Below are 24,836 nucleotides of genomic sequence, written 5' to 3' on the forward strand. Positions count from 1 at the left end.
TCCATTACTTCTGTCACCTCGTCCAACCTCGTTGTCAGTCCCTCACGTACCGTCTGACATTGCCTCTTCGTCGCTATTAACTCGTCTCTGATGTCTTTTTGTGTTGCCGTTAACCCTCCTAGTACCGCAGTGTTCTTTTGTACCTGCTCCACTAGTTCTTTTTGTCCCACCGTCAGCTGTTCCACCTCCTGCGTCAGGTCCTCTATGCCCTCCTGTAACCTAGCCGTATTATTCCTCACCTCTTTCTCCATACGCTTTTCACCTCGCTTTACCTCCTCACGTACCCCCGAGACCTCCTCGCTTACACCTCGTCGTATCTCCTCCTTCATCTCCTTAGTAGATGCCACCCTCATCTGTCCCAATTCATCCCTCTGAGCATCCAATTTACCTTCTAACCCAATTTTCACCTCCTCTATCTGGTTCCCCATCCGTTTGATTTTCCGGGCGGATTGCTCCCCTACTTCCCGCAATTTGTCGTCCATTGTGTTTTCTAACCCCCTTAACCCATTTTTCACCCCCTCTATCTGATTCTCCTGGGCAGCCATTCTATTTTCCACCCCCGTTAACCCATGTTTCACCCCTTCTATCCCATTGTCTAACCCCTCAAATTTCTTGTCTAACCCCTCAAATTTCTTGTCTAACCCCTCTAAATTATTGTCTAACCCCTCAAATTTACTTCCCAACTGTTCGCTGGTACCCCTCGCTTCGTCCCTCATTGCTCCCATCATTCTGTTTTCCATTTTCTCACTATCAGCCCTCCTTCTGTCTTCCATTTCTTCACCCGACTTAACCATAAGGGCCCTCATTTCAGCCAGAAATAATTGCATGTCTTCCACCGTTGGTACAAAGGGCGCGGCTCTATTTGGTGCCGCTGTAACCACGTGCGCGAGAGCGCCATTTTGCGCACCTGAAACCTCCTCAACCACATTGCCATTGTTCTCCTCCTCCCTTTCCTCCACATACATTTCCCCAAGGTCCTGGGTCGATTCTACCCCGTCTATCTCTCCCACCGACATCCCGTCGCCTTGACCAGCCATGGTGCGATTTCAAAATTCGGGTTTTGTAAAACAAACCAAATTTCAGTAGCTCGTAATTTTGAGCGCGTTAAGCGCGCTTCGGGTCCGTTCCCGCTCCCGACACCAATTGTTACCGCCAATAGTATAATTGGTGTTCCAAAATTTGGGCTAAATAAATTTAGTCCCAGGTCCGAATCCGACACTGCTGACACCAATTGTTACGGCCCACGGATAAGATGTTGTTTGCCGAGCGGATGGCGCCGCGGCCGAACAGTTACCCCGACTAACCCGATTTCTGAACGTTGGCCAAAATCGCGCCACAGATATTCAATGGGGAAAAGACTAAAGCGAAGGATGTGAAGAAGAAGAAAGACAAAGGGTAAGGAATACAAATATAATTTATTTACTATATACAACCAAAAGTAACCAAGGAAGAAGGAAAGATAAGAAAATAATTTACAGAAGAACTCAGAGACACAGTGCAACACTAGCTTACCTACAGTCTTAATTAACCCAGGGACAGAACAAACAAGGACAGACTCACGTGGGGAATGATGATAGGACTGGCAGGAGGTGGATGGCTGGAGGGAGAGGAAGGTCCACGGATACTGCAGCACGATCGGCGCGTTTGGCAGCCGCCGTTCCTTCGCGGCCCCGCTCAAAACTGCCGTCAAGGCCCCAAGCTGCTGTGGCTGAAGCTGCTGTGGCTGCTGCTGCTGCCGCTGTTGCTGCTGTGGCTGCTGCTGCTGCTGCATGGACGTCGCGTGCTTTCTCCAGTACTCGTCTGGTCCAACCACTCAACTCAACCACGTCCTTGCTTCTTGCGCGCGCGCTTTTATAGCACTTCAGGCGATCAAGCCGCCGGCCTTCAGGACACGCCCATCTCGCCTCGGCCCTGATTGGTCGGCACGGCCCTCTGGCTCCGCCATTGATGACGATGGGCGGGCACGCCCTTCTTCCCCGAGCTGAGCACATGTTCAATGGTGGTTTTGGGGCGAAATCAGCAACCACAGCTGTAGCAAACCTGGCAAACTGCCCAGTGCAGTTGGCAATGGAGGCTTGGAGTGGATGTAGCTGGCAATTGAGGCTTGGCAATGGAAGTTTTGGGAGTGGGAATGGAGAATGAAGGGAATCTATCTTATTTCACTTGGTGCAATGGAGTGTCATCTTAATGGAAGACAAGGCCTTACCCTAATACACATAATAAAGATATAACTATCAACAAGGGGGAAATCTATGATTGGCTGACGTGATTGTTTATGACCTAATTATGGGACGCCCTTTGACCTTTATACATAACTGGAGTAAGGAGGGTCCAGAATAAAGCAATAATAATAAAAAAACACAATAAAAAACACAATTCTCATATCCACAACAATATATATATATATATAACCAAGTTTGGTCAAAATCCTATCACTGGTTCACAAGTTATCACAGTAACAGAATTTTTACCTGATGGGATGTCTCGACCCCATAATGCAATTCATTTATCTTTACATTATACATACTTGGACTTGACTTCATTCCCTTCAGCCGTTCTCAAGTTATCGCGGTAACAAAAACCTATTACAGAAGCCGACCTTTAACCTCTTCACACAGAAATCGAATCGGTTCAGAAATCCACTAAAGCTGGCATGTTTGTGGACGAACGGACGTATAACCATTTGGGGATGGGTGAGGCTCATTATCACCAATATTCAAACACCGAATGAAGCCCAACATGATTGGGCAAATGGTGTACACATCGTAAAATCCCCATTTGGCCTCGACTCTCAAACAGACTATAAAAAGTCGGATTGATCCTTCACAGGCAGCATGTTTCATGACGATGTGTGCCGTCTCTCCGAGGTACTGCATCTTAAGGTGCCACAACTTCTGGCATGAAGGGCGGATATTTCATATCTCATCTTCTCAACCCCCTGTCGTATCTTTTGTGAAGTGCAGGCGGGTCAGGCGCCAACACCGTGGCAAAACTCTAACAAATGATTGCCCCGTTGACGTTCGGTGGAACATCACAGCTAGTTTGTGAAAGACCTGGGCCAAGTCGTTTTTGTTACACTGCATGAATGAATGATCGTTTTTAAGGCCATTTTCCCCGCTAGAGTGGGGGTTAGCCTTGCGGGCCCCATGACAATCATGGTTCCCTGTTTGAGGCAATGTTTTTATGGCCGGATGCCCTTCCTGGCGCCAACCCTTAGTCTCCTCTTACGATGCGCAGGGATACGGTGTACCTATTCTAAACCGGGGTACACACTGGGATCATTCATCCCAGCAAGCTGGTACTCAATTTTCCGACCTCGGAAGGATGACAGGCTGAGTCAACCCCCCTGGCGTTAATCCAGCGATTGACCGGGATTCGAACCCAGGATCCTAGGATCCCAAGCCGGCACCCTAACCGCTAAGCCAACACCAGGCTGTTGGCTGCATCATATAGTCAAATCCATTGGGTAAATTCAGCCAGTTGTTCCTGTCTCTTCATTTGATATTAAGATGATGCAGATTTCACTTTATATTTAGAAAACCGAGACGGTGGCATCGTAACCAGGGTTAATTCTCAGCCATGGAACGCTCTTGATATACTCGCTGGCGTATGAGGCTCTTCTTCCATGGTATTTATATACGAGCAAGTACCCATGGATAAAAACAGAGGCAGCATTGTTGAATTGAGACATGTTTAATTATGTGGTTGTGCAAATTACATGGCGTATATCAAGCCAATAGCTTTGAGAAATGTTAGTTCAGAATATGATGGCCAAGGACTAGTTCACACATTAAAAGAAATAATAAAAATAAGGCCCACAACTAGATGGAGAGCAATGCAATTATAATAAGCCAGTTGTATCTTCTTCTTCTTTTTTCAATGAAATGGCGAATTTTTCAGCAAAAGTGCATCAAGACGTGAGAAAGAGCCAAAAAATGCATATCAACAGTACCTTGGTCGAAACATTTAAAATAACCAACTGAGTGTAAGGAAGGCCTACAAGTGGAACCTCAATGTGCCAGGTGCTCCAACTTAAGAGTCAATGAGGCACCAAGAGAGTGAATGGCTAACCTCAGATAGAACAATCAAAGATAATGCTATCATGGAAGCAATTTACAATGGCAATTACAAGGCTTCTGGGAATACAAAGTTAATATGTCAGGCCAGTATAATACACACAACTTAATGCAGGAGTGGAGACTCGAAATAAGTGGCAGCCTTCCGCTGAGCTTGGGCATGGAGCGGCTGCTTGCTGCGGCTACCAAACCTGCACACAGAACGAAAACACAATTACATGCAAATGCTGGTAGGGATGATTCTGCACATCGTTACAGGAGTTAGACGTTAGAGTATAGCTATAGGCACAAAACAAACTTCAACATTGGAAACAGGCAAACTACAGAACATCCAATGAGGTCCTGACACGTTTTAAAAAGGTAATAAGTCACAAATTAGGTACCTCCTGTTTAGCCATGTTTACACCGAGCGATATCCCTATTCCATGAATGAAGTGATCTGGAATCGATTTGATGCTGGTCTGATAAATGGAACATGTCCTCTAATCCTGGAAAATCTCAATGTCTCCCCTTCACTCCTGCAGTATCGTCAAACTAACCCATCTATTTCCATGGTCAACCACTGGAAGAGGTTCAGTCTCTTGAACGGAAAGACCTCACAATCAACCATGAACTCTTACAAATAAAAAATGACCCCCAAAGCCAGCCGCAGATTAGGCATTTTCCGATCAAAGTCTTTCCTTGGAAAACCAGAGCGACACACAGTCTACAAGTATTTTCTCTGTGGCTCAATGAAAATAAATTCTAAGGAGACGCTGTATTCATGAGCCAAGATCACAAAAATAAATGTCAAAGGAGAACTTTAAAAAAATGAAGACACTCAGGGCTTATAGAAGACATGAACAAAATATGAGGATTTCTCAGAAAAGTGGGAGAGAACGAGCAGCCAGGATTGACGAGCAAAATGGTGTGGAATACAAAAAGTGCACCGAGAGACGACGGTTAGTATTGTGAGAGAAGACTATGAAGGTTGTGAGAATATTAACAGATTGGACGTGGGGCCCTTCCCAAAATTGGAAATGGTTTTCAGCCCTGTATGTTTGTCTGTGAACAAGATATCTCAGAAAGTTGTGGACCGATTCAGACAAAACTTAGTGGACAGGTAGCGTGTGTGACACGGACAAATCAATTCAATTTTGGTGAAGATTTGAATACGAATCCGGATCAGAGAATTTTTAAGTGATTTGTCACCATTGAGTGATGGGGCTAAAACTGATATGTGGCATGATATCTAAAAAAAAGTTGTGGACGGATTCTGACTAAACTGGGTGGATAGGTTGGTCGTGTGACAAGGACGAATCGATTCGATTTTGGTGAAGATCCAAATCTGGAATAAGGATTTTAAAAGTGATTCTTCACCATTGAGTTAAAAAAAAACAACTATATACAACATGATATCTCAAAAACTTGATGGATGAGTTGGGTACGTGACAAGAACTAGCCGATTCGATTTTTGGTTCAGGTCCGGATCCAGATCCGGCCAATCATCGGGATACAAAACAAACTGTTCAGCCTGATGGAGGTTGTTGTAAAACCAGAGATACAACATTGTCTCTCAAGTGGAGTTTAATCGTGATCAATCTCAGACAGCATCTATAAATAGAATCAGCAATCATAATATTAGTATTAATACAGGTGATACAGGTAATCTCTAGTCAAGCGAGCATGTAGCGCACAATGCAGAATCCTTACGATTCTACGGAAGCTCGGAGGTGCTATAGAGTTACATGGCACAGAACTGCCCTCGGCGCGGAACGACAGTCTCTTTATAGTCAGCTGCGGAGTCGTCGCGTAGTGGCAACGCGTAGAATAACATCTGGGTCATACCTTGGCTTGACAATTTCATCACAGAGGTATCTAACAACTCTCCACCGAGTACCGTTCTAGTTTCTAAATATTGGTGGATAACGAATGATGGATATTTTGTTCCAAGTCAGCCGATAGGCTGTGGCTGAAAACTTTTGCATCAAGGAACTGCAGCAAAAAAAATAAATCGCATCGTCGTCAGTAGTATCTGACTTCATCCATTAATTGTTCACTGAAAGTCATTAATCAAGCGAGGTGCAACACGCCCTCTTCAGACCGTATGGATGTTTCGTGAGCAGTAAGATTTCAGATACATGTGATTTGTTTGAAGACCATCCTGACCTGTTAGTTGAACGTGAAATCTTCTAAAGTTTACTGAAGCAGCAAAGGTAGCATGTACTTGGTGCTCAGATCTTCTCATTCGGAATTTGAGAAATGGCTTAATGCAATAATTCATCCTGTACCCATGCATAACATGAGTGGATCGTTTTTTTCTTTAGTTATTTTCAATAGTACAAGCAGCATACAGCCTCAGCCAGGGAGACCACATTACAAATTATGAGAGAGATTATGTAACATGATGTTAAACATCTGGCAAAAATAAAGAAATAAATAAGTGCATTATGTGGGTTACACAACAAAATCGATTAAGGTTGAGGGAAAGAAATACAGCACCAATTAACAAGGCCAAAGGGTGAGGAGGAGACTCACTTGGGAGTGGTACGTCCGAGAGTCGAGCGAACCATTTTGGAGAGAGAGCTCGTAGATGAGGTCTTCGCGGTTGGAGTAAATGTTTGCGGCGTTGACAAAGGGTCCAACATGCTTCCTGTCAATGTAATCAGAAACGTTTGTAAAACTTCAAACCAAATTCACTCATTCATGTGCAGCACATGGTTGATGGTTTGCATAATTGTTCTGAGCATAGCTGTGCACCCCCTGTAGGTTAGGCCGAGAATTTGCAATTTGGCCAACAGTTCGTTCACAACTATCCCCTGTTCATCTTAAGTAGCATCCTGTCTACTTGCATTCATTGGTGGACGGTAAATATCTCAGTGTCTTTCATGAAGAGTAGGCCGGCAGAAATAATAAATTTCAAATTTCTGCCACATTTCAGCTGAATATTAGGCCTGGCCAGTTTGTGCGTATGTAATATTTCTTACAATGTCACCCCCATACACCCTTCTTTCTTTATGCATATGTAATATGTAGCTAATGCATCTTTACTTGATATACTTCTTCCGTTTCCGGTCTTGCTGGCGAGGGTTCGTTTATTCTCAGCTCTCCACGCTTCTCATCGAAATCGAAGTTAAGTATTTGTTCCCATTTGTATTTTCGTTATAACTGTATTTATTTTATGGTGTATATATTGTCTCCCGACGAAGATTTTCGGTGCAAATCTTTCATACCTGTATTGAAAATCGTGTTAATTCGTGTCGTGTCTTGAGGCCTTGTACAGTGTACACTGTACAACCTTGAGGCTTTGTTTTTCTCTCAGCGGTCCGTCGTTTGTGATCCAATAACTTTCGTTCTCTGTTTTCCCAGTCTTTTCACCCCATAGCCTACTTCCTTATGTAAATCTCAACTAAAAAAAAAACAAAAAAAACAACATTTCCTTCTCTGTTCTCATTCGTTTATTCATTCTTATTCGTTCGTTCGTTCTTCGACCACGTGTTTCTCCCCCATTTCCCCAGACAGATTGTCAAATTTCAACTCGTTATTTTATCGTCCATGCGTTATTGTTTGATTTATAGTTAGTTTTGGTTTGAATTTCCTGTAACTCGTAATTAATTAATCGTGTTCTGCTCCTCGTGTGCGGCCTTGTAGTTGTACCCCCGTCGGTGTTTGTTAACTTAAGCGTGTTTTGCTTGGCTCTTAGTTTTTTCCCTTCTACCCCGAACATAATACTCTAACGTTCTAAATCCCCACCCCCCCCCCCCACCCCCAAAAAAACAAACAAAAAAAACCCAAAAACATTTATTATCCTTTCTCCACGTGTTCTGTTGTCTCATCCTGTATTTTCTGTCCAGGTGTGCTGTTCGCCCCGTCCCCATTATCTCCTTGCCATCCACCATTTGCCCTGTTCACGTGACTCGTGGTGGTCCCTCTCGGCTCTCCCCCCGTTGGTATTTTGTGCATATAAGATTGTTCACGGTTCTGTTTAAATATTATTTAAATATGTTTAACCTTTCCCCTTCAGTGTTTTACTCAGTGGTATTTTACAACACGCTGTTTTTCTTCCTATTTAAAAGGCTTTTCTCAATTTCCTTTCCAACTCATTCCACTTCAAAAAAAAGAAATTCAATATCTTATACGTCTCCCTCACTACATGGTCTAAATTCACATTCATTCCATCCCTCCTCCATCGTTCTGAATCGGATTGCTAACTTGAAAATCACAACAAACCCAATTTGTTTTCAATGTTCGTCTTTCATTAATCATCCACTTTCTAAACTCCCCTCTTGCCCCTCCCATCCAAATCCCCCCCCTTGCACCTACACTCCTAAACTCCCCCCTTGCCCCTCCACTCTTAAACTCCCCCCTTGCCCCTCCACTCCTGAACTCCCCCCTTGCCCTTCCCCTCCTAAACTCCCCCCTTGCCCCTCCCCTCCAAATCCCCCCCTTGCCCCTCCACTCCTGAACTCCCCCCTTGCCCTTCCCCTCCTAAACTCCCCCCTTGCCCCTCCCCTCCAAATCCCCCCCTCGCCCCTACACTCCTAAACTCCCCCCTTGCCCCTCCACTTCTAAACTCCCCCCTTGCCCCTTCCCTCCTAAACTCCCCCCTTGCCCCTCCCCTCCTAACCTCCCCCCTCACTCCTCCCCTTCAAAACTCCCCCCCCAACCCCTCCCATTCAAATCTCCCCCCATACCATTCCTCTCCAATTCTCCCTCCTCCCCCCTCCTCCTCAAAGCTGCCTCCTCCCCACTTCGTCTCCCTTCGATCTCATACCTCCACCGCCCCCAACCTTCTACTTTCCTCTGCCCCCCCCCTCAAACAACCCCTCACTGTGCCTCATCCCTTCACCATCAAACCTTTCATCCTCCTCATCCTTCCCTTTCTTGGAACTCTTCTGCAATCTCTGACACACTATCAACTGCTCTCCCTACCTCCCCCTCTCATCCTTCATCTTACCCTACTCCTCCCCTCCCCTGTCCTGTACCCGATGCTCCCCCTCTCTCTTCATTAACGGTATGGACCTCAAACATCCGGGGCCTTCGCTCAAACCTGACTGATCTCTCCATACAGGTTGCTTCTGACAATCCAGACTTGATCTGCTTAACAGAGACTTTCCTCCTTCAAGATGTCTCTGATTCCTTAACTTAACAGCTCTGCTCACCAAACTCTCCTCCTATGGTATCCATGGAAATCCCCATGCATGGCTTGCGGACTTCCTCTCTGGTCGTAGTCAACGTGTGGCCCTGAATGGATTTCTCTCATCTCCCCTTCCTGTTCAGGCTGGAGTTCCCCAAGGCAGTGTGTTGGGCCCTGTGCTTTTTCTGGTCTTTATCAATGATCTCTCCGACTCTCTGGAAAATCCTCTCTATCTCTTTGCTGATGACTCCACTCTCTGCCGCTCCATTCCTCTTCCCTCAGATCGGCAGTCTGCAGCCTCCTCACTCTCTGAAGACCTGGACAAAATCACAGACTGGTCAAACAAGTGGAACATGTCTTTCAATCCTGACAAATCTCACACTCTTACTGTGTCTCTCCGAAAAGATCGACTGGACAACCCTCCCATCTACTTTCTCAACAATCCTCTCCAAGAAGTTCTGTCGCTCAAGCTTTTGGGTCTCACGATCTGCCATGATCTTTCTTGGGAAAACCACATTTCCAAGCTGGCCTCCAAAGCCAGTCGCCGACTGGGCATCCTCCGTCGTGCGAAGTCCTTCGGAGGCACACCTGAGCTCCTCACCACATACAAGGCTTTCATCCGCAGCTCAATGGAATACTGTTCTCCCCTATGGGCTGGTGCTCCTGCCTCACACCTGGCTCGGCTTCACGCTGTTGAATCCAAAGCTTTCAGAATCATTGGAATCTCCCGCGATGAAGCTATCTCTGAGGGCCTTTCACTCACTCACCGCAGGCAGGTAGGTGGTCTTTCTGTCTTCTACCGACTCCTCTCCGGCCTTGCTCCCCCAGCTCTCTCTGTGCTCTGTCCCCCAAATATTCCTACAGGTCGCACAACATCTGCCAGCCACCCTCTGATGGTTAAACTGCCGAAATCTCGGCTCTCTGCTCACCTTCACTCTTTCATTCCTCTTTTCTCCCGCCTCTGGAACAAACTCCCACACTCACTTCAATCACACTCCTCCCTCCAGGTCTTTAAAACAGCTGTTCACCACCATCTCTTATCTTCCCCCATCCAAAACCTTGATCTTTTCTACCCCCACTAATTCACCCCAGATCCACCTTGTTTGAAATTCCAACTTCTTTCCTGGAAGTCCTGGCAGTGTCCATATGTTTTATACCTCTCCCACCCCCACCCTTCCCATGCCTCCCCCCCAAAGCCCTCTCCCTCCCACAGTTCTCTCGATGCTCCATGTCTCTCAGTCCCTGCTCTCAAATGTTGTGTTTGTGTCCTTCCCCCTCTCTCCCCATCTTGTCTACCGCTCCCGATGTTATTTGTTTTATGTGTCTGTTTGTCTTTCTGTGTGATTAATGTTCGCTCTTTCACGAGCCTCGATCTTGTATACAAAAAAAAAAAAAAAAAAAAAATACAAAGATGAGAATCCACCATGTGTTTTGAGTGTAAGAGTGGCGTTTTCATAACTAGGCCACACAAATCACTGCAGCAGTCAAGTGAAAGAAAGCAACTCCCTAACCTGGACAATGTCAACGCACAAGGGTCATTAGCAGACCGAAAGACATTCCAACAGGAAACTACAAAGTGGAATTTGCTGCATACCTCACCCAACGTTGGATGTCAACCCACTGTTACGTTTGATCTAAATTAATGAATGAATGAAAAAAACAAAAAAAACTTAAGGTCCCTTGAGGGAGATCACAAGAAAGAAAGACAGATAAGTAGGCGAGACAATATCAGATACTAATTCGAGTTATGATCTGCAAAATTATTTTCAAAGAGCACATGACCTTTGACCTGCTCAATCTAAAATTGAATCAGTTCATTAATGTGTGAAGTATGGCTGAAATCTCTCGAGTGGTTAATGAGTTATTGCAGTAATCGATTTTCAATGAATTAGCAATTAACCTGAGGCCTTTGACCTATTGAAGACAAAATTTTATCACTTCATCTTTGTATTACATCCATTTAGGCCAAGTTTGGTCAAAATCCCTTCAGTGGTTCACAAATTATTGCGGCAGCGAGAATCTGCTACTTTCAGCTCAAAGGTCAGATGACCCTTGACCCTCAAACTTGATTATTTCATTATTGCATCGGAATACACCTTTGTGCCAAGTTTGGTGAAAAAAAAAATCCCTTCAGCTGTTCACAAGTAAACGCGGTAACAAAAATTGATCACGGACACAGATGCACGGGATGGACAACTAAAAACACAATACCTCCGGTGCCAGAGGGGTAAAAATGCCCAACTTCCTGCTTTAATCAAGCACTTTCCACTACCAGGCTCTCAATGACATCCTCCACAAAGATTTCTGGGTAGAACGAAGTATGTGTTGATTCTTCCTTGCAATGCATCCCTCAAAGACCAGCAGAGAAAGTCAGACTTACCAACAGGTGTGCCAAAGTTTTGAGTGCCACGGCCATCCAAATTAGGAGAGCCACAATTCTCCTTATTCATCGTGAGGAACCTGGACCAGTAATCCTTTGGGATGGAGAGCAGCCGCTCAATGACCTGATGGTGAAATGATGGTGAGATGCATATATCATACTGTACTACACATATAAGTTTAAAAGATGCATATATACCGTACTGTACTCCATGCATTTAATTGTCCCCAAATTACAAACATGCATGGGTGAAACTGCAGAAAAAAAAAAAAGGTAAATTACTCTTCATAGAGGTGGGGGGATCCGGGGGAGTGCCCCCCTCCTCCCCAGACAATTTTTATATATTGATGTCAAAATATGCATTTCGAGGGTGATCTTGGCCAATGTGTAACAATTTTAACCATGCAAATTAAAAAAGTGATATTTGGGATTTTTTTTTATTTCACCTGAACATCCATTGCTCGGAAGATTATCTATATAATAATAGCGTAAGGACTCGACTTTGTTATCCCTTTTACGCCGCACCCAGTGACCCGATGCCCACGGCACTAATGGATTTACGATCTACGAACCGCGCTCTTTGTTTATCACCTACAGCCATACTCGAAAAATCTGAATTAGCCGACGTTGGGGCCCAAAAGCATCCGATTAACTGCCGATACGACGCCATCTTACGACGCCATCGTATTGGCGTCTGCTGGGCGAAGGCGAAGCAAGCCGTCCGCTGATTGGACAGGCGAAGGCGAAAGCAAGCCGTCCACTGAGTGGACAATCCAGAGCATGCATTTGTGCCGGTGTCGGCGATCGTTGTTCATATACGCACTCTTCATTCTCATCTTTCTTCCTAACTCTTACTCGGACAAGCAAATCCCCTATGCCATCCATATGCCATCCATCCATAATCCCCATACACCACATCCTCCCTTCCGTGGATGTTCCACGGGTTTCGGCTAGTTTTTAATTAATAACAGCATTTTGTTATTATAAAATAAATGAATACTGAATACCACATTCCGTTCCAGGACTTTTGATACACCAGTGGGCCCCTTGGTCCAAATTTTCATTGGTCTTTATGGCCTGGTGTAGCATACATGCCTGCTGTACTACTTGATCATTAACTTACCTATCATAAAGCCCAGATGTGTTTGGGCCAAGGTGGGAGGATTATACATTTATTATTCGTATCGCCAAATGATGTTACTCTTATTGTTGTTAATATTATTATTAATTAATAAATGCTTTGTTACAATGTTATCATTCCTTTTGTTATTTATTTTGTAATTGTATTTGCAGTGCAGTGGAAGGACCTATTAAATTGCTCTATACACCTTAACATGGCGTGCATTTAAATCATGGGAATTCTCCCGGATTATTTGTCATTTTGGTGCATCACATTCCACATCAGAATTAGAACTCCACAAAAACATGACTGACTGACTGACACACACACACACACACACACACACACACACACACACACACACACACACACACACACACACACACACACACACACACACACACACACACACACACACACACACACACACACACACACACACACACACACACACACACAATTTGTAAGCAAACACGAAGCCAACAAACCAGAGGAGGTCTGCTTAACCCACCGAGCAAAAATAATTCCAAAGACAGGAATGTGCGAATGGAAGATGTCACACAAGAAACTGAAACAACAATGGGTACAACCCCAACAATTGCAAAAAAGAAAAATATAAACCGAAATATCAGATATATACCGACAACTGGGAAAATGATAAAAGAGCAGGAAGGTATTAAAAAATCAAACATAAATCTCCTGCTTGAAGGACATCTGATCACGGAAACGCGATTGCAAGATTTTGTACCCGGATAACTTCGACACCAATCTACACGGTTAAGAAACGAATCAGCACATCGAAATAGCACCTCAATTCCCCAAAATCTCGGCAAGCCTTTCTGATGACGAAAATACAGAAACCTCAGTATGGGTCGTTACAAAAAATATGGAGTTCCGTGCTATACAGAAGGAGTTTCGCACATGAACATGCGTGGCTGAAGTATGTAGAACTCACAATGGGCTGACGTCGAGCATCATGCAACATGGTATTTTGATTCGGATCAGCTGTCGCATGACCCACGAGTGTAGGCCCAAAAACCCGTGCCAAGTTTGATACACCCATTTGGCACACTTCACTCGCAGCCACCCTGGTGTAGCACAGTTGGGACACAAGCAATACATCAAAGCCCACACCTTGGAACAATTAAGTTATGGACAAAACGTTTGTGAAATCAGCAATTGTCAATTGCAAAATACAAACATGCTATAGAAGTAAAGTAAAGTCTGTGTAAAGGCATGGTATAGGAATGCTTTGTTGCATCAATTAGAACACAGACGGTGACAATGAGAGAGAAGGGAGTGACAGAGAGCAAGAGAAAAAGAGATTTCAGGTTCTGTATAATCATCAAATTTTAATTAGCAGTTAAGTAAAGTTTATAAACTATTCGCACATAACATGGCGGTCGTGTTGGCTAATCGGCCTGGGTCACACCGAGGGCCTACATGTACCTTCACCTTGCTCAATTTGGTATGCCCAGAGTCGATCGAGCAATGTGTCGGTCCGGTCATCTTCCGACACCCAGCCCACCCATATTGGCGACTTGAGCAGTTTGTCGCACCCGATAGGGGAGAGTTTGAAATGAATGCAAATCGGTCCACCAAATCAGTCCTTTACAGGCCATATAAAGCCAAGCAGTTTTATTGATCATGCTAACCAGTGAATTCATGCATATATTAGATAAATGGGGATGGGGGAACAGGGAGCACAGGAGCATTTTATATAACAGTTTAATTTAGAAATAAATATGTGCCCAGGTATCTCACATAAGGAAGTTCTCATCAACTAAGCCTTATTGGGCCCACCCAATCACACCAAAGGAGAGAGACCAGGGAGAAATGAACAAGACAATGGAATACCAGTCGCATCCCAAACAAGAGTCACATGACCGACCCCAACACGGCTTAAATGGCAGGAAATGAATGGGCATCTCTACGACAGCAGATCAGGACCTCAGCAGCTCTTTCTGGCCCTGTTTTACTCCTGGTCCAACGAGTATGGCCAACAACTGAACAGGCAGCAAAGCAACCGTAGAATGGAAACGGGGGCAGGGAACCACAAACCAAAGAAGAGAAGACACGTCCCCGGATGGGCGTGCGTGGGCTTTTATCTGCTTCTGCAACTCCCCGCCCCGTGACATGGTTCCGCCCCAATTGGCAAATCAAATCAAAGGGAATTCCTCCCCTGAGCCTCTCAAATGTGCAGGAAAAATGTTCGAGGTGCCCTTTGCGCAATAACTTGTAACTTTGCGGTGTTGTGAGGCCAATTCTCCCCAATAAAAGTACTTTTTGAACGGATTACAAAAGAAAGGACATTATAAAAAGGATTTAAGGGAAAAATGGGTTTAGACAAACATGAGAGGGAAGAGGACAGCATTCTATACAAATAGTTCTTTCACAATTGATTTATTTCATGCTTACACTAAAACGCGCATTATGAAAATAACTATTGCTAAGCTATATACAATTTTAACCCCTACAAGCCATTTCCACGGTGATGTGGATGCGGGTTGGGGTTGCCTGGCATAAGAAGAAAGTCCTCACTTTTGGAGATGAATTATGAGGAAGGCAAGGGTGTCCTGGCTGGCACAGGGTAGCTCTGCTACAACTTGGAGTATGGCCGCCTTGCTATTATCTTCATCTGTGATCTCTGCACACCAGCCAAAAAATGAAAACGGTTTAAGAGAAATAAGACAACCGTATTTCTCTAATCTCAATGTTAACTAACTATGTTAACTCTATGTTAATCTAACAACTCTATGTTACCATGATACTCTTCCCACTTGGATGTGTTCAATCTCAGCTTAAGAGTGAAGGTTTCTTTTGTGCAACAATGCCAAATTAATAGAGCAATCAAAACTGAGAAATAACTTCTCACTCTCATCCCTGGTGTTGGGCTAGCGGCTAGGGTGCCGGCTTAGGATCCTAGGATCCTGGGTTCGAATCTCGGTCGATCGCCGAATTAATGCCAGGGGGGTTGACTCAGCCTGTCATCCTTCCGAGGTCGGCTAATTGAGTACCAGTTCACTGGTAATTCCCTGGTTGTCGTTGAAGGCGGCAAAAAGGGTTGGCGTCAGGAAGGGCATCCGGCCGTAAAACATTGCTTCAAAAAGGGGACCAAAAAACAACAACTACCACGGTCCCCGAAAAGGCCAACCCCCGCTTTGCGGGGAAAAATGGCCTCTAAACGGTGGGTTTTTTTTTTTTCTCAGTTCAAAGTATTCATACATCAGTGTTCTTTCAAATCAAATCATAAGATAACAAACAAATAAATAATTTGCCCCAAATTGACAACCCAGTTCATTTGCTGAGGTTCCTCTGGAGGTATGAGTCGATGCAAAATTCCAAACGCGAAATTTAAACCGACAATTCAAATCAGGCAAAGCCATTAACAGTTCTGTAAACATCTTGATTACTAATTTGGGAGGAAAATAAATAAATAAAAACAGAGGAAATCTGGTAGTTTTAGCTCAAGAGCTGTAAATATGCCATGTGCAGTGAAAAGCTATAACTGCACAACTCAAAATTCTTCTAAAAATAAATTATAACGATTCCAGTGCCAAAATCAACATGTTGTCTCATTTGAGATTACGAAATGAAAAATGAAAACTTGACCAAATGCCGGCAAAAGATCAACACTGGTGAGGCACCCACCGGCGGCAGAGAGGAAGGCCGGATGCAGGCGGTGGGTGAGCAGGGGCTCACGAAGGCGACGCAGAAAGTCCTTAAGCAGGCCACATACGACATTGATATCTTGAATGCGTGACAGCGGAGGAAGAGCACGGTTCTGAACAAACTGCTCACGCATTTCTTTTATGGTACGGTCGCACCCTGGCACACGATATATCCCAATCTGAGAGAGAAAAATAAATAAAAAGAAGACGGTCATTAACACACTGCAACAGTTAAATACCAACAAAACCACAAAAAGTGTACACCAAGGAGAAAGTGGGAGTGTGTAAAGAAGGTAGTTTGATGAGAATGTCCAAAATAAATAAATAAAGAGCTAAAGTTCAACAAACCTCAGTGAGGCCCCTGTGTTCGATCTCACTCACACATTGCCGCACCAGTGGAGGCACAAAAGGTGGGCTCACAGGGACAAAATCAGCGAGTGTACCCTGAAATGGGCAACAAACAATGTAACCAAAAAGTTTCTTTGTCATCAGGACAGGGTACAGGAGAAACATGAGAATATGTAGAAGAGTAAAAACAAGATATAAAAGAAAATTCCAAATAAAATGAGAATCACAGTAATCCTCAAGCTGATACAACACATCTGCAACACCTGCCCCTCTTACCCCCCCCCCCCTCTCACCCCCACCACTCCACCCCAATCCATCTTCACTCCCCTGTAAATTAATTTCAAAAATAAAACACTGGATCAATGTGCACTCGCTTTAGTCTGAAGGGACTTTAGCAACTTTTTTAAAGCGGTGAAGTTAAAATTTGGCTATGTCCATCTGTCAAAAATAAAGAACCACCTTTCTAACCCACCGTGTTCAATTATACAGTGTTCCAAACGGTAATTCTACAAAAGGGTGATTCTAAAGGGTGATTCCAAAGGGTGATTCCAAAGGGTGATTCCAAAGGGTGATTCCAAAGGGTGATTCCAAAGGGTGATTCCAAAGGGTGATTCCAAAGGGTGATTCCAAAGGGTGATTCCAACGGGTGATTCTAAGGGTGTTTCTAAGGGTGATTCCAAGGGGTGATTCCAAGGGGTGATCCTAAAGGGTGATTCTAAAGGGTAATTCTGTGCAGGTCGGGTCCACATTGGTTAAAGAAAAAGACTTGGCATGCCTAGAACCCTAATTTTGCGGCCATTTTAAAACTTTTTTCTGCTGTATAATCCCATAAACTACTCAAAAGCTAGGATTATCTACATAATATTGTAGGGGCTGCTTGAAAGCACCATTGCGCCAAATGTCATCTCTATCGACTCAAATACAACAAGGCAAGACAATACACGTTTTTTTGCGTTTCACCTTTGACCCCATGAAATTAGAACAGGTACCAAAAAAAAAGAAAAAAAAAAAAGAAGGCGTCTGGGTGTTTTTGTCCAAAGCACCTCCATGCAAAAGTTGGTGAGGATTTGCTTAGGAATGAAGGAATGGTGTGCAATTGTAATCGTTGTAAAGAAAGAAAGAAACAAAAGTAGGAAGAATGAGCTGCAGGAGGGAAGACAGAGCAAACAAACACACAAACCAGGTTGAGACGCATGCGTGTGCCCAGTTCCGTCGGGTTGCAAGGTAGCGGGCAAAGATCCCGACACTCCATGTGAGAAATAATCTTACAGTCACGGCACTTCAACGAGGCCTTTCCAAACTTGATCCTTTTCTTGCAAGGCACGCAGCTTTCTGACTTGATAACCTTAAGGTCACACATTCAGACATCAAGAAACCATCACGATTATCCTAGCAACACAGGCCATGCTTTTCATGCAATTAAAGTGAAATTAAATAAATAAAGCAAAAATAAAAAAGTGATGACGTTTCAATAAATCAGATTTACCAAATCATATCCCCCACACCCAGATTCAGTAAGATTTGTAAGGTGTTAGAAATCCGAAGGTGCATTTTAACCCAAATTTACAGAACTTTTATTTTTTGGGGCGAGAAGCATTGAGAGGGTGCAGTGAAGAGAGGCAGAAGGGGTGGGGGGGGGGGGGGGGGGTATGAAGCCTTGAGTGGGTTTATGCTATTCCGATTCCATATTCCCAGCTTTGACAAACGAAGATAAAGGTAATGGGATGGGAGATAAGAATGCTTATTAAAACGAACGGAGAAATGCTGCGCTGTGTGAGCAGGAGTGATGGGTGTGGGAAGGGGTCGGGAGGAGGTTTGTGGATGACGTGTACAACAGACAATCACATCAGAAAGATAATCCTTTTGAAGACCAAGAGATATATTGTGGTGGAGAAGAACAACATTTGGAGCATTTATGAAAGAGATACAAACATTGAAATGCATTCTCAAATATATATATACTAGTGGGGTCACTCGTGGGAATCCCATGGACATGGACGCGTATGTGACATTTCGACATATTGAGTTAGATGCTGCACCTGCAGTTTCACAATAACTAACTAACTAAACTAACTAACACACACACACACACACACACACACACACACACACACACACACACACACACACACACACACGCAAACACACACACACACACACACACACACACACACACACACACACACACACACACACACACACACACACACACACACACACACACACACACACACACACACGTACACACATGTACATGCACATATACACACACATACATACACACACACACACACACATGTACACACACACACACATGTACACACACACACATACATATATATATATTGTTGTGGATATGAGAATGTTTTTTTATTTTATTGTTGTGGTAAAATGTTGTTGTAAAAGGTTGTTGTAAAATATCACCCCTCCTCCCTCCGTTGTGGTTGTATAAAAGGTCAAAGGGCGTTCCCGTAGTTAGTCCATAAAACATACATGCAGGACACGATATATCTTTTTTTTGACAGTTATATCCTTATTATGTGTATTAGCGTAAGGCTGTGTCTTCCATTAATTGAAATACTCCATTGCACCAGGGAAAGAGAATAGATTCCCTTTCCTTCCCATCCCCAAAACCTCCATTTCCATATTACATCCCCTCTCGTCACTGCTGAGCCCTCGATTCCCAATCACCTCCCCTCCAATAACCGCCATTGACCATGTGCTTTGAGTCGGAGAAGAAAGGCGTGTCTCCACCTCGTCAGAGGGGAGGAGGGGCGTGCCCGCCCGTCGTCATCCAAGGCGGAGCCCGAGGGTCGCGCGACCAACCAGGGCCGAGGTGAGCACCCCGATGGGCGTGTCCAAAACGCCGGGGGCGTAATCGCTGGAGGCGCTATAAAAGGCGCAAAACGGAAGTGGTCGCGAGGAGTTGGTCAGGGATGCACAAGGAGTTGGTCGCAAGGAGTTGGTCTGAGTTGGTCTGAGTCGGTTGCGTTGGTAAGGAGTCGGTGGTCAGTTGGTTGCGGTGCGGAGTCGGTGGTGAGGAGTGAGAGAAACAAGAAAGAGTTGAGGGTTTGGACCAGACAAGTCCTGGGAACGCAGCGGACGGAGGCCGCAGCAGCAAGAGCACCCAACAGCCAAAGGGGGCCTGAACGGCGGTTTGGAGCAGGGCCGAAGAGGAACGGCGGCTGCTAAACGCGCCGGTGGTGCTGCGGGACCCCCTTGGACCTCCCTCTCCCTCCAACCATCCACCTCCTGCCTTTCCACCCTTCTTGTATACGTGAGTTTGTTTTGTTTGTTCTGTCCCTGGGTATTTAATTAAGTCTGTAGGTAAGCTAAAATTTGCACTGTGTCACCTGCGTCTTATGTGTTGTAAATAAACTTGATTGTTCCTTTTTGCTTGTGTAAATAGTCAATAAATTCAGTCGTATTTCCAAACCTTTCTTGGCCTTCGTTTTCCTCTTTACATTGCGTCGTTTTTGTCTTTTCCCTCATTGAGCAGCTGTGGTGCGATACGGCCAAAGTCCTGGGTGAATCGGGTGAGCCAGGGATCCTGTTAGGTCGCGGCAATACCAAACCGCTCGGTAACTAACATCTTAATCCGCGATCTGTAACAATTGGTGTCTGGGAGTGGGATTCGAGGCCCGAACCAAATTTTTAAAACGAAAAAAAAAAAAAAAAAATTTGGTCAAAATTACGAGCTGCCGAAATTTGTTTTGTTTAAAGCAAAACCCGAATTTTGAAATCGCGCCATGGCTGGGCAAGGCGACGGGATGCCGGTGGGAGAGCTAGAAGAGGGGTTAGGAGTAACCCAGGATCAAATGGAGGGGAGCAATGAGGAGGCGGTTGAGGGAGTATCAGACGCACAAAATGGCGCGCTCGCGCACGTGGTTGAAGAGTCCCAAAATAGCGGCGCCGCGGAGGGCGAGCCCGCGGTGGCGGCTGGGGACGCTGGGCAAACCGGGTTTGACCTCAGATTATTCTTGACCCAACTGAATGCAAAAATGGATAGTATGGGGGGCCAAATGGGGGCAATGAGGGACGAAGCGAGGGGTACCAATGCCCAAATTGGGGAGTTAGACAATAAATTTGGGAAGTTAGACAATAATTTTGAGGGGTTAGACAACGGGATAAAAGAGGTGAAAAATGGGTTAATGGGGTTAGAAAATAGGATGGAGGACAAATTGCGGGAGATAGGGGAACAATCTGCCAGGGAAATCAAACGAATGGGAAACCAGATAGAGGAGGTGCAAATCGGGTTAGAAAGTAAACTGGATGCTCAGAGGGATGAATTGGGACAGATGAGGGTGGCATCTACAAAAGAGATGGGGGAGATGAAAGAGGAGATACGACGAGGTGTGGGTGAGGAGGTTTCGGGGCTACGCGAGGAGGTAAAGCGAGGTGAAAAGCGTATAGAGAAAGAGGTGAGAAATAATACGGCTAAGTTACAAGGGGGAATAGAGGGTCTGACGGAGGAGGTGGAACAGCTGACAGAGGGACAAACTAAGTTAGTGGAGCAGGTTCAAAGGAACACTGCAGTACTCGGAGGGTTAAAGGCGACACAAAAAGAAATTAAAAACGAATAAATAGCGACACAGAGGCAATGTCAGATGGTACGGGAGGAACTGACAATGAGGGTGGACGAGGTGACAGAGATAATGGAGACAAAGGACCGAGAGGTGAGGATGCACATAGAGACGGTCACGGTAGCCTTAGAGGACGAACTTGAGGAAACGCACCGAGAAATAAAAGAGGTTAAACAAAAACTAGAGGAAGTGGAAGAAGAGGTGAGTGAAATTAAGAAGGGACGGACAGAAACTAAGAGAGAAATCCAGGAGGAGGTAATGGAATATGTACAAGGTCTGTGTTCAAATCATGATGAGGTGCTCACTAACCAAATAAAAAGTTTGCAGGTGGCAAAGGAGGTGCGGAGACGAAGTACGGAGGTGAGTGGCAATGTATATGATGTGAGGAAAGCTTCAGTCGGCTTGGGGATTGGTTTGGATCCGGGTGTTCGTGAAAGGCCGTTGGTGAAGTGTGTGACAGGTCAGGTGTGCGAAAAAAGAGGTGTGCGAGAATGTCCGACCATGGGGTGTGTGAGGAAAAAGTGCACGCCGAGGAGTGAGTGTGCCGTCAAGAGTGAGTTGGTCGAAGCGCGTGTGCGAGGGGGTACATGGAAGCGCGGTGTGGTGAGTGTTACGGAGGAAGTAACGAGAGAGTGTACACCTGTGGTGAGTGTTACGGAGGAAGTAACGAGAGAGTGTACACCTGTGGTGAGTGTTACAGAGGATGTAACGAGGAAGTGTACGCCTGTGGTGAGTGTTACAGAGGATGTAACGGGAGGGTGTGCGCGAGACAGGTGTGTAACGGACGGGTGCATGAGGAAAGAGTGTGCTGTCGAGAGTAAGGGTGAGTGCGCGGTCAAGAATGGAGGTGAGAGTAGTGAGAGTGAAACGGAGCGTGAGTTGGTTGTGACAGGTGAGCGAGGATGTACACCTGGAATGGAAGAGCGTGTGTGGGAAGGCACATTTGAGTTGGTAGTGAGGCACGTGGTTGGGTGTGCGAATGAGAGCACACCTGTGATTGTCACAGAGGAAGTGACCGAGGAGGGGGCGCGAAGAGGTGTGTTGGTGAGGTGTGCGACCAACGAATGTGTGCCAAAGTGTTCGGTGGTCAGGTGTGTGACCAAGTCGGCGAGCGGAATGAGTGTACCGAGGTGTGTAAGGAAAGGTACGAGGAGAATGGGAACAGCTGCATGTATGAGCAAGAAAGGGGTAGCGTATGCTTGTAAGAATGCAGGTGAAGCGTCGACGGTAACCAGGCTAGAGGTTAGAACGACTTATAGCCGAATCAGGCCCTCGGTGCGCGTCGGGCAGCTTCGCGTGCCGCGAGAACCAGCGGGGATCCGAGACACGGCGGGTTCGAAAGGACCGCCGTGCGCGATCCACGCTGGGCCTCGCTTGGAACGGCCGCGTCCGGGCTCCACTAGGCGGAGCGGGCCGCCCGATAGGAAGGGTCGTCATGGCGACCACTTTCTATTGAGACGTGCCGGCAGGTCGAGATCGGGACATTGGATGGCTCCACGCCGAGGTGGTGCGTGGGATCTCGGCCCGGGTAAGCCCCCGCCCCTGCCCCGAATGCGGGACGCATCCAGCCGCCGGCACAAAATAATCCGCGTTCATTGCTCGGCTGTACGAAGCCGGGCTGTAGACGTGAATTGGCGCACCGAGAGGATGTAATAAGTAGACGGGTGATGGTGATAGTGATAGTGAATTGATTCGAAATTTCGAAAGGTGGGTAGAATTGGCAGTAAATGGAAAATATTTGAATTGGTTGGAATCTGGACGAGCAAAATTGATAGAGAGACCCCCGATGTGGTGGGATGGCAACTCTGTCATCCCTCACGTGGTGGGGCAAAGGAGCTATAGTTTATGGGGTGTATGGCAGTGAAAACTAGCCCGGGTGGGTTAGGATATTGATAGGGCCCTAGCGAAGATGACATTAGGTAACGTTAAGTTTAGTTAGTGACTGATACCTGTAGTGGGGACGCAGGTAGATTAGTGTGGATTATAATGACGTGGGAGCGCAATAGTTTAAAGGGACGACTGGGAAGCGCAAGTTTCAGAGGGGAGTAGTTAGCTGAGATGATGCCGTGTGTGTGAGGATTGAACAGGTGTGATTGAACAGGTGTGATTGAACAGGTGTGATTGCACAGGTGTGCAACTGAACAGGTGTGTGGAGCAGTGTATGAGGGAGTAGTGGTGATTGTGTGTTGTGTTGACCAACTGGTCCAGGAAGAGGAGGAGGGTGCAGGTGGCACCAGGTAGGATTGCACAGGTGTGCAACGACAGGTGAATGAAAGACAGGTGTATGGAATAAATGGTATGGAGTATGGGAATGGATGGTCGTGGAGTGAGTATGGTGGAAATTGTGGAGTGGAGTGGATGGTGCGAAGGTGTGAATGGGGGAAGAGTGGACCCCCATCACGGATACCCGGGGCGGGTAGTGCAAGTGTTAGGTAGAGGGTATAGGTAAATTGTGGTTGGATATTGGCATCTGTGGTGCGAGGTGAAAGAATGGTATTTGGATGGGTGCATTAGTGTCGTGGAAATGGCTGGGCGTGTAGCCTGTTAGTGTGTGTAGTTGGTTGGGCGCTCCACCACTGTGAGGATGTCGGCCAGGTGAGGCCGCAGGTGGGCTCTGGGAGCCGGTAGTAGTTGTTGTGGATGGGGCCCGAGGATCCGGAGGACGGACCCGGGTAGCCCAGTGCCAGAGGGCACCGAGTGGGGTGACAGAGCCAGGAGGGGCCTGCCCCAGTTAGATAGGTTAGGGTGAGGAGCTAGGTAAGCTCGGGTGGCAACTACAGTGGTGGAGGTGTGCAGGTGGGTAGACCTGCTGGGAGAGTTACACGTCGCAGCCCAGAAATTGTGCGAGGGCACCGGGAGATGAATCGGGGGAGTGAGACCCCAAATTGAGAAGCACCACAGTTTGGGCAATGGGAATTGGTTATTAGAACCCATAGTGTAAGTTGGCCAATGGATTGGCAGGGAAAGACCCCGGGTAGTGTAAAGTGTGTTAAAGTCATTTAGAAAATAGTTAGGATGAAGGATCTCCTCGCACCATCTGCATCCACTCACCTGAGGTGACAGGTACTCCACACCATGCCATGTTTTGATTATTTTTTATGATGCAAATGTTTGGATTGTGAGACGCATCATGACGTGGGTGTGACATTGTGCTTTGATGTTCCATCTCTTCCTCCTTATGAGGATTGATGATGAATTGGGTGATGGCAAATTTTGAAGTAGAGGGATTGTGGAGACGAATTTGGTATAAGGGAAATATGGGGAAGGCGTGACGGTAGTGACGAATTTGTAATGTGTAGATTTTGTACATATGGGGTAAGGGCAAGGGTAGTGTAGGTGACAGGAGGGTGACGTACGGTAGGGACGAGCTTTCTCACTTCGCCCTCCGTACGCATTTCGCCTTGCATTGCCTTATTGATGTGTACCCTTGTGACCTTACCCCTCGCTCATTTGTCTTCCCCCTTTTGTCTCCCACATGACCTGTGCGCCATTGGGCGCCGAGGGGAGCGTGCGTGAGTCGGCCATTGTGCGCCCGAAATTCC

At 45.9% G+C, this 24,836-nt stretch overlaps 1 protein-coding gene across 3 annotated transcripts in view; it reads right to left on the reverse strand.

The window, feature by feature from the left end:
* Nucleotides 1–3,674: 3,674 nt before the first annotated feature.
* Nucleotides 3,675–24,836, reverse strand: part of RACGAP1 (Rac GTPase activating protein 1) — a 59,057-nt gene continuing 37,895 nt past the window's right edge. For all 3 annotated transcript variants that reach the window (XM_068131975.2, XM_068131972.2, XM_068131973.2), the window contains exons 10-17: nt 17,892–18,056; nt 16,712–16,807; nt 16,344–16,542; nt 15,234–15,339; nt 13,648–13,780; nt 11,573–11,696; nt 6,594–6,708; nt 3,675–4,267 (exon numbers count right to left, since the gene is read on the reverse strand). In XM_068131975.2, coding sequence (XP_067988076.2) covers nt 4,183–4,267; nt 6,594–6,708; nt 11,573–11,696; nt 13,648–13,780; nt 15,234–15,339; nt 16,344–16,542; nt 16,712–16,807; nt 17,892–18,056 — 1,023 coding nt within the window. In that variant the 3' untranslated portion in view covers nt 3,675–4,182. The remainder of the gene's footprint in view (nt 4,268–6,593; nt 6,709–11,572; nt 11,697–13,647; nt 13,781–15,233; nt 15,340–16,343; nt 16,543–16,711; nt 16,808–17,891; nt 18,057–24,836) is intronic.

Source organism: Myxine glutinosa, chromosome 12, assembly GCF_964187855.1.
Source record: "Myxine glutinosa chromosome 12, kmMyxGlut1.1, whole genome shotgun sequence".
NCBI classification, from domain to species: domain Eukaryota; kingdom Metazoa; phylum Chordata; class Myxini; order Myxiniformes; family Myxinidae; genus Myxine; species Myxine glutinosa.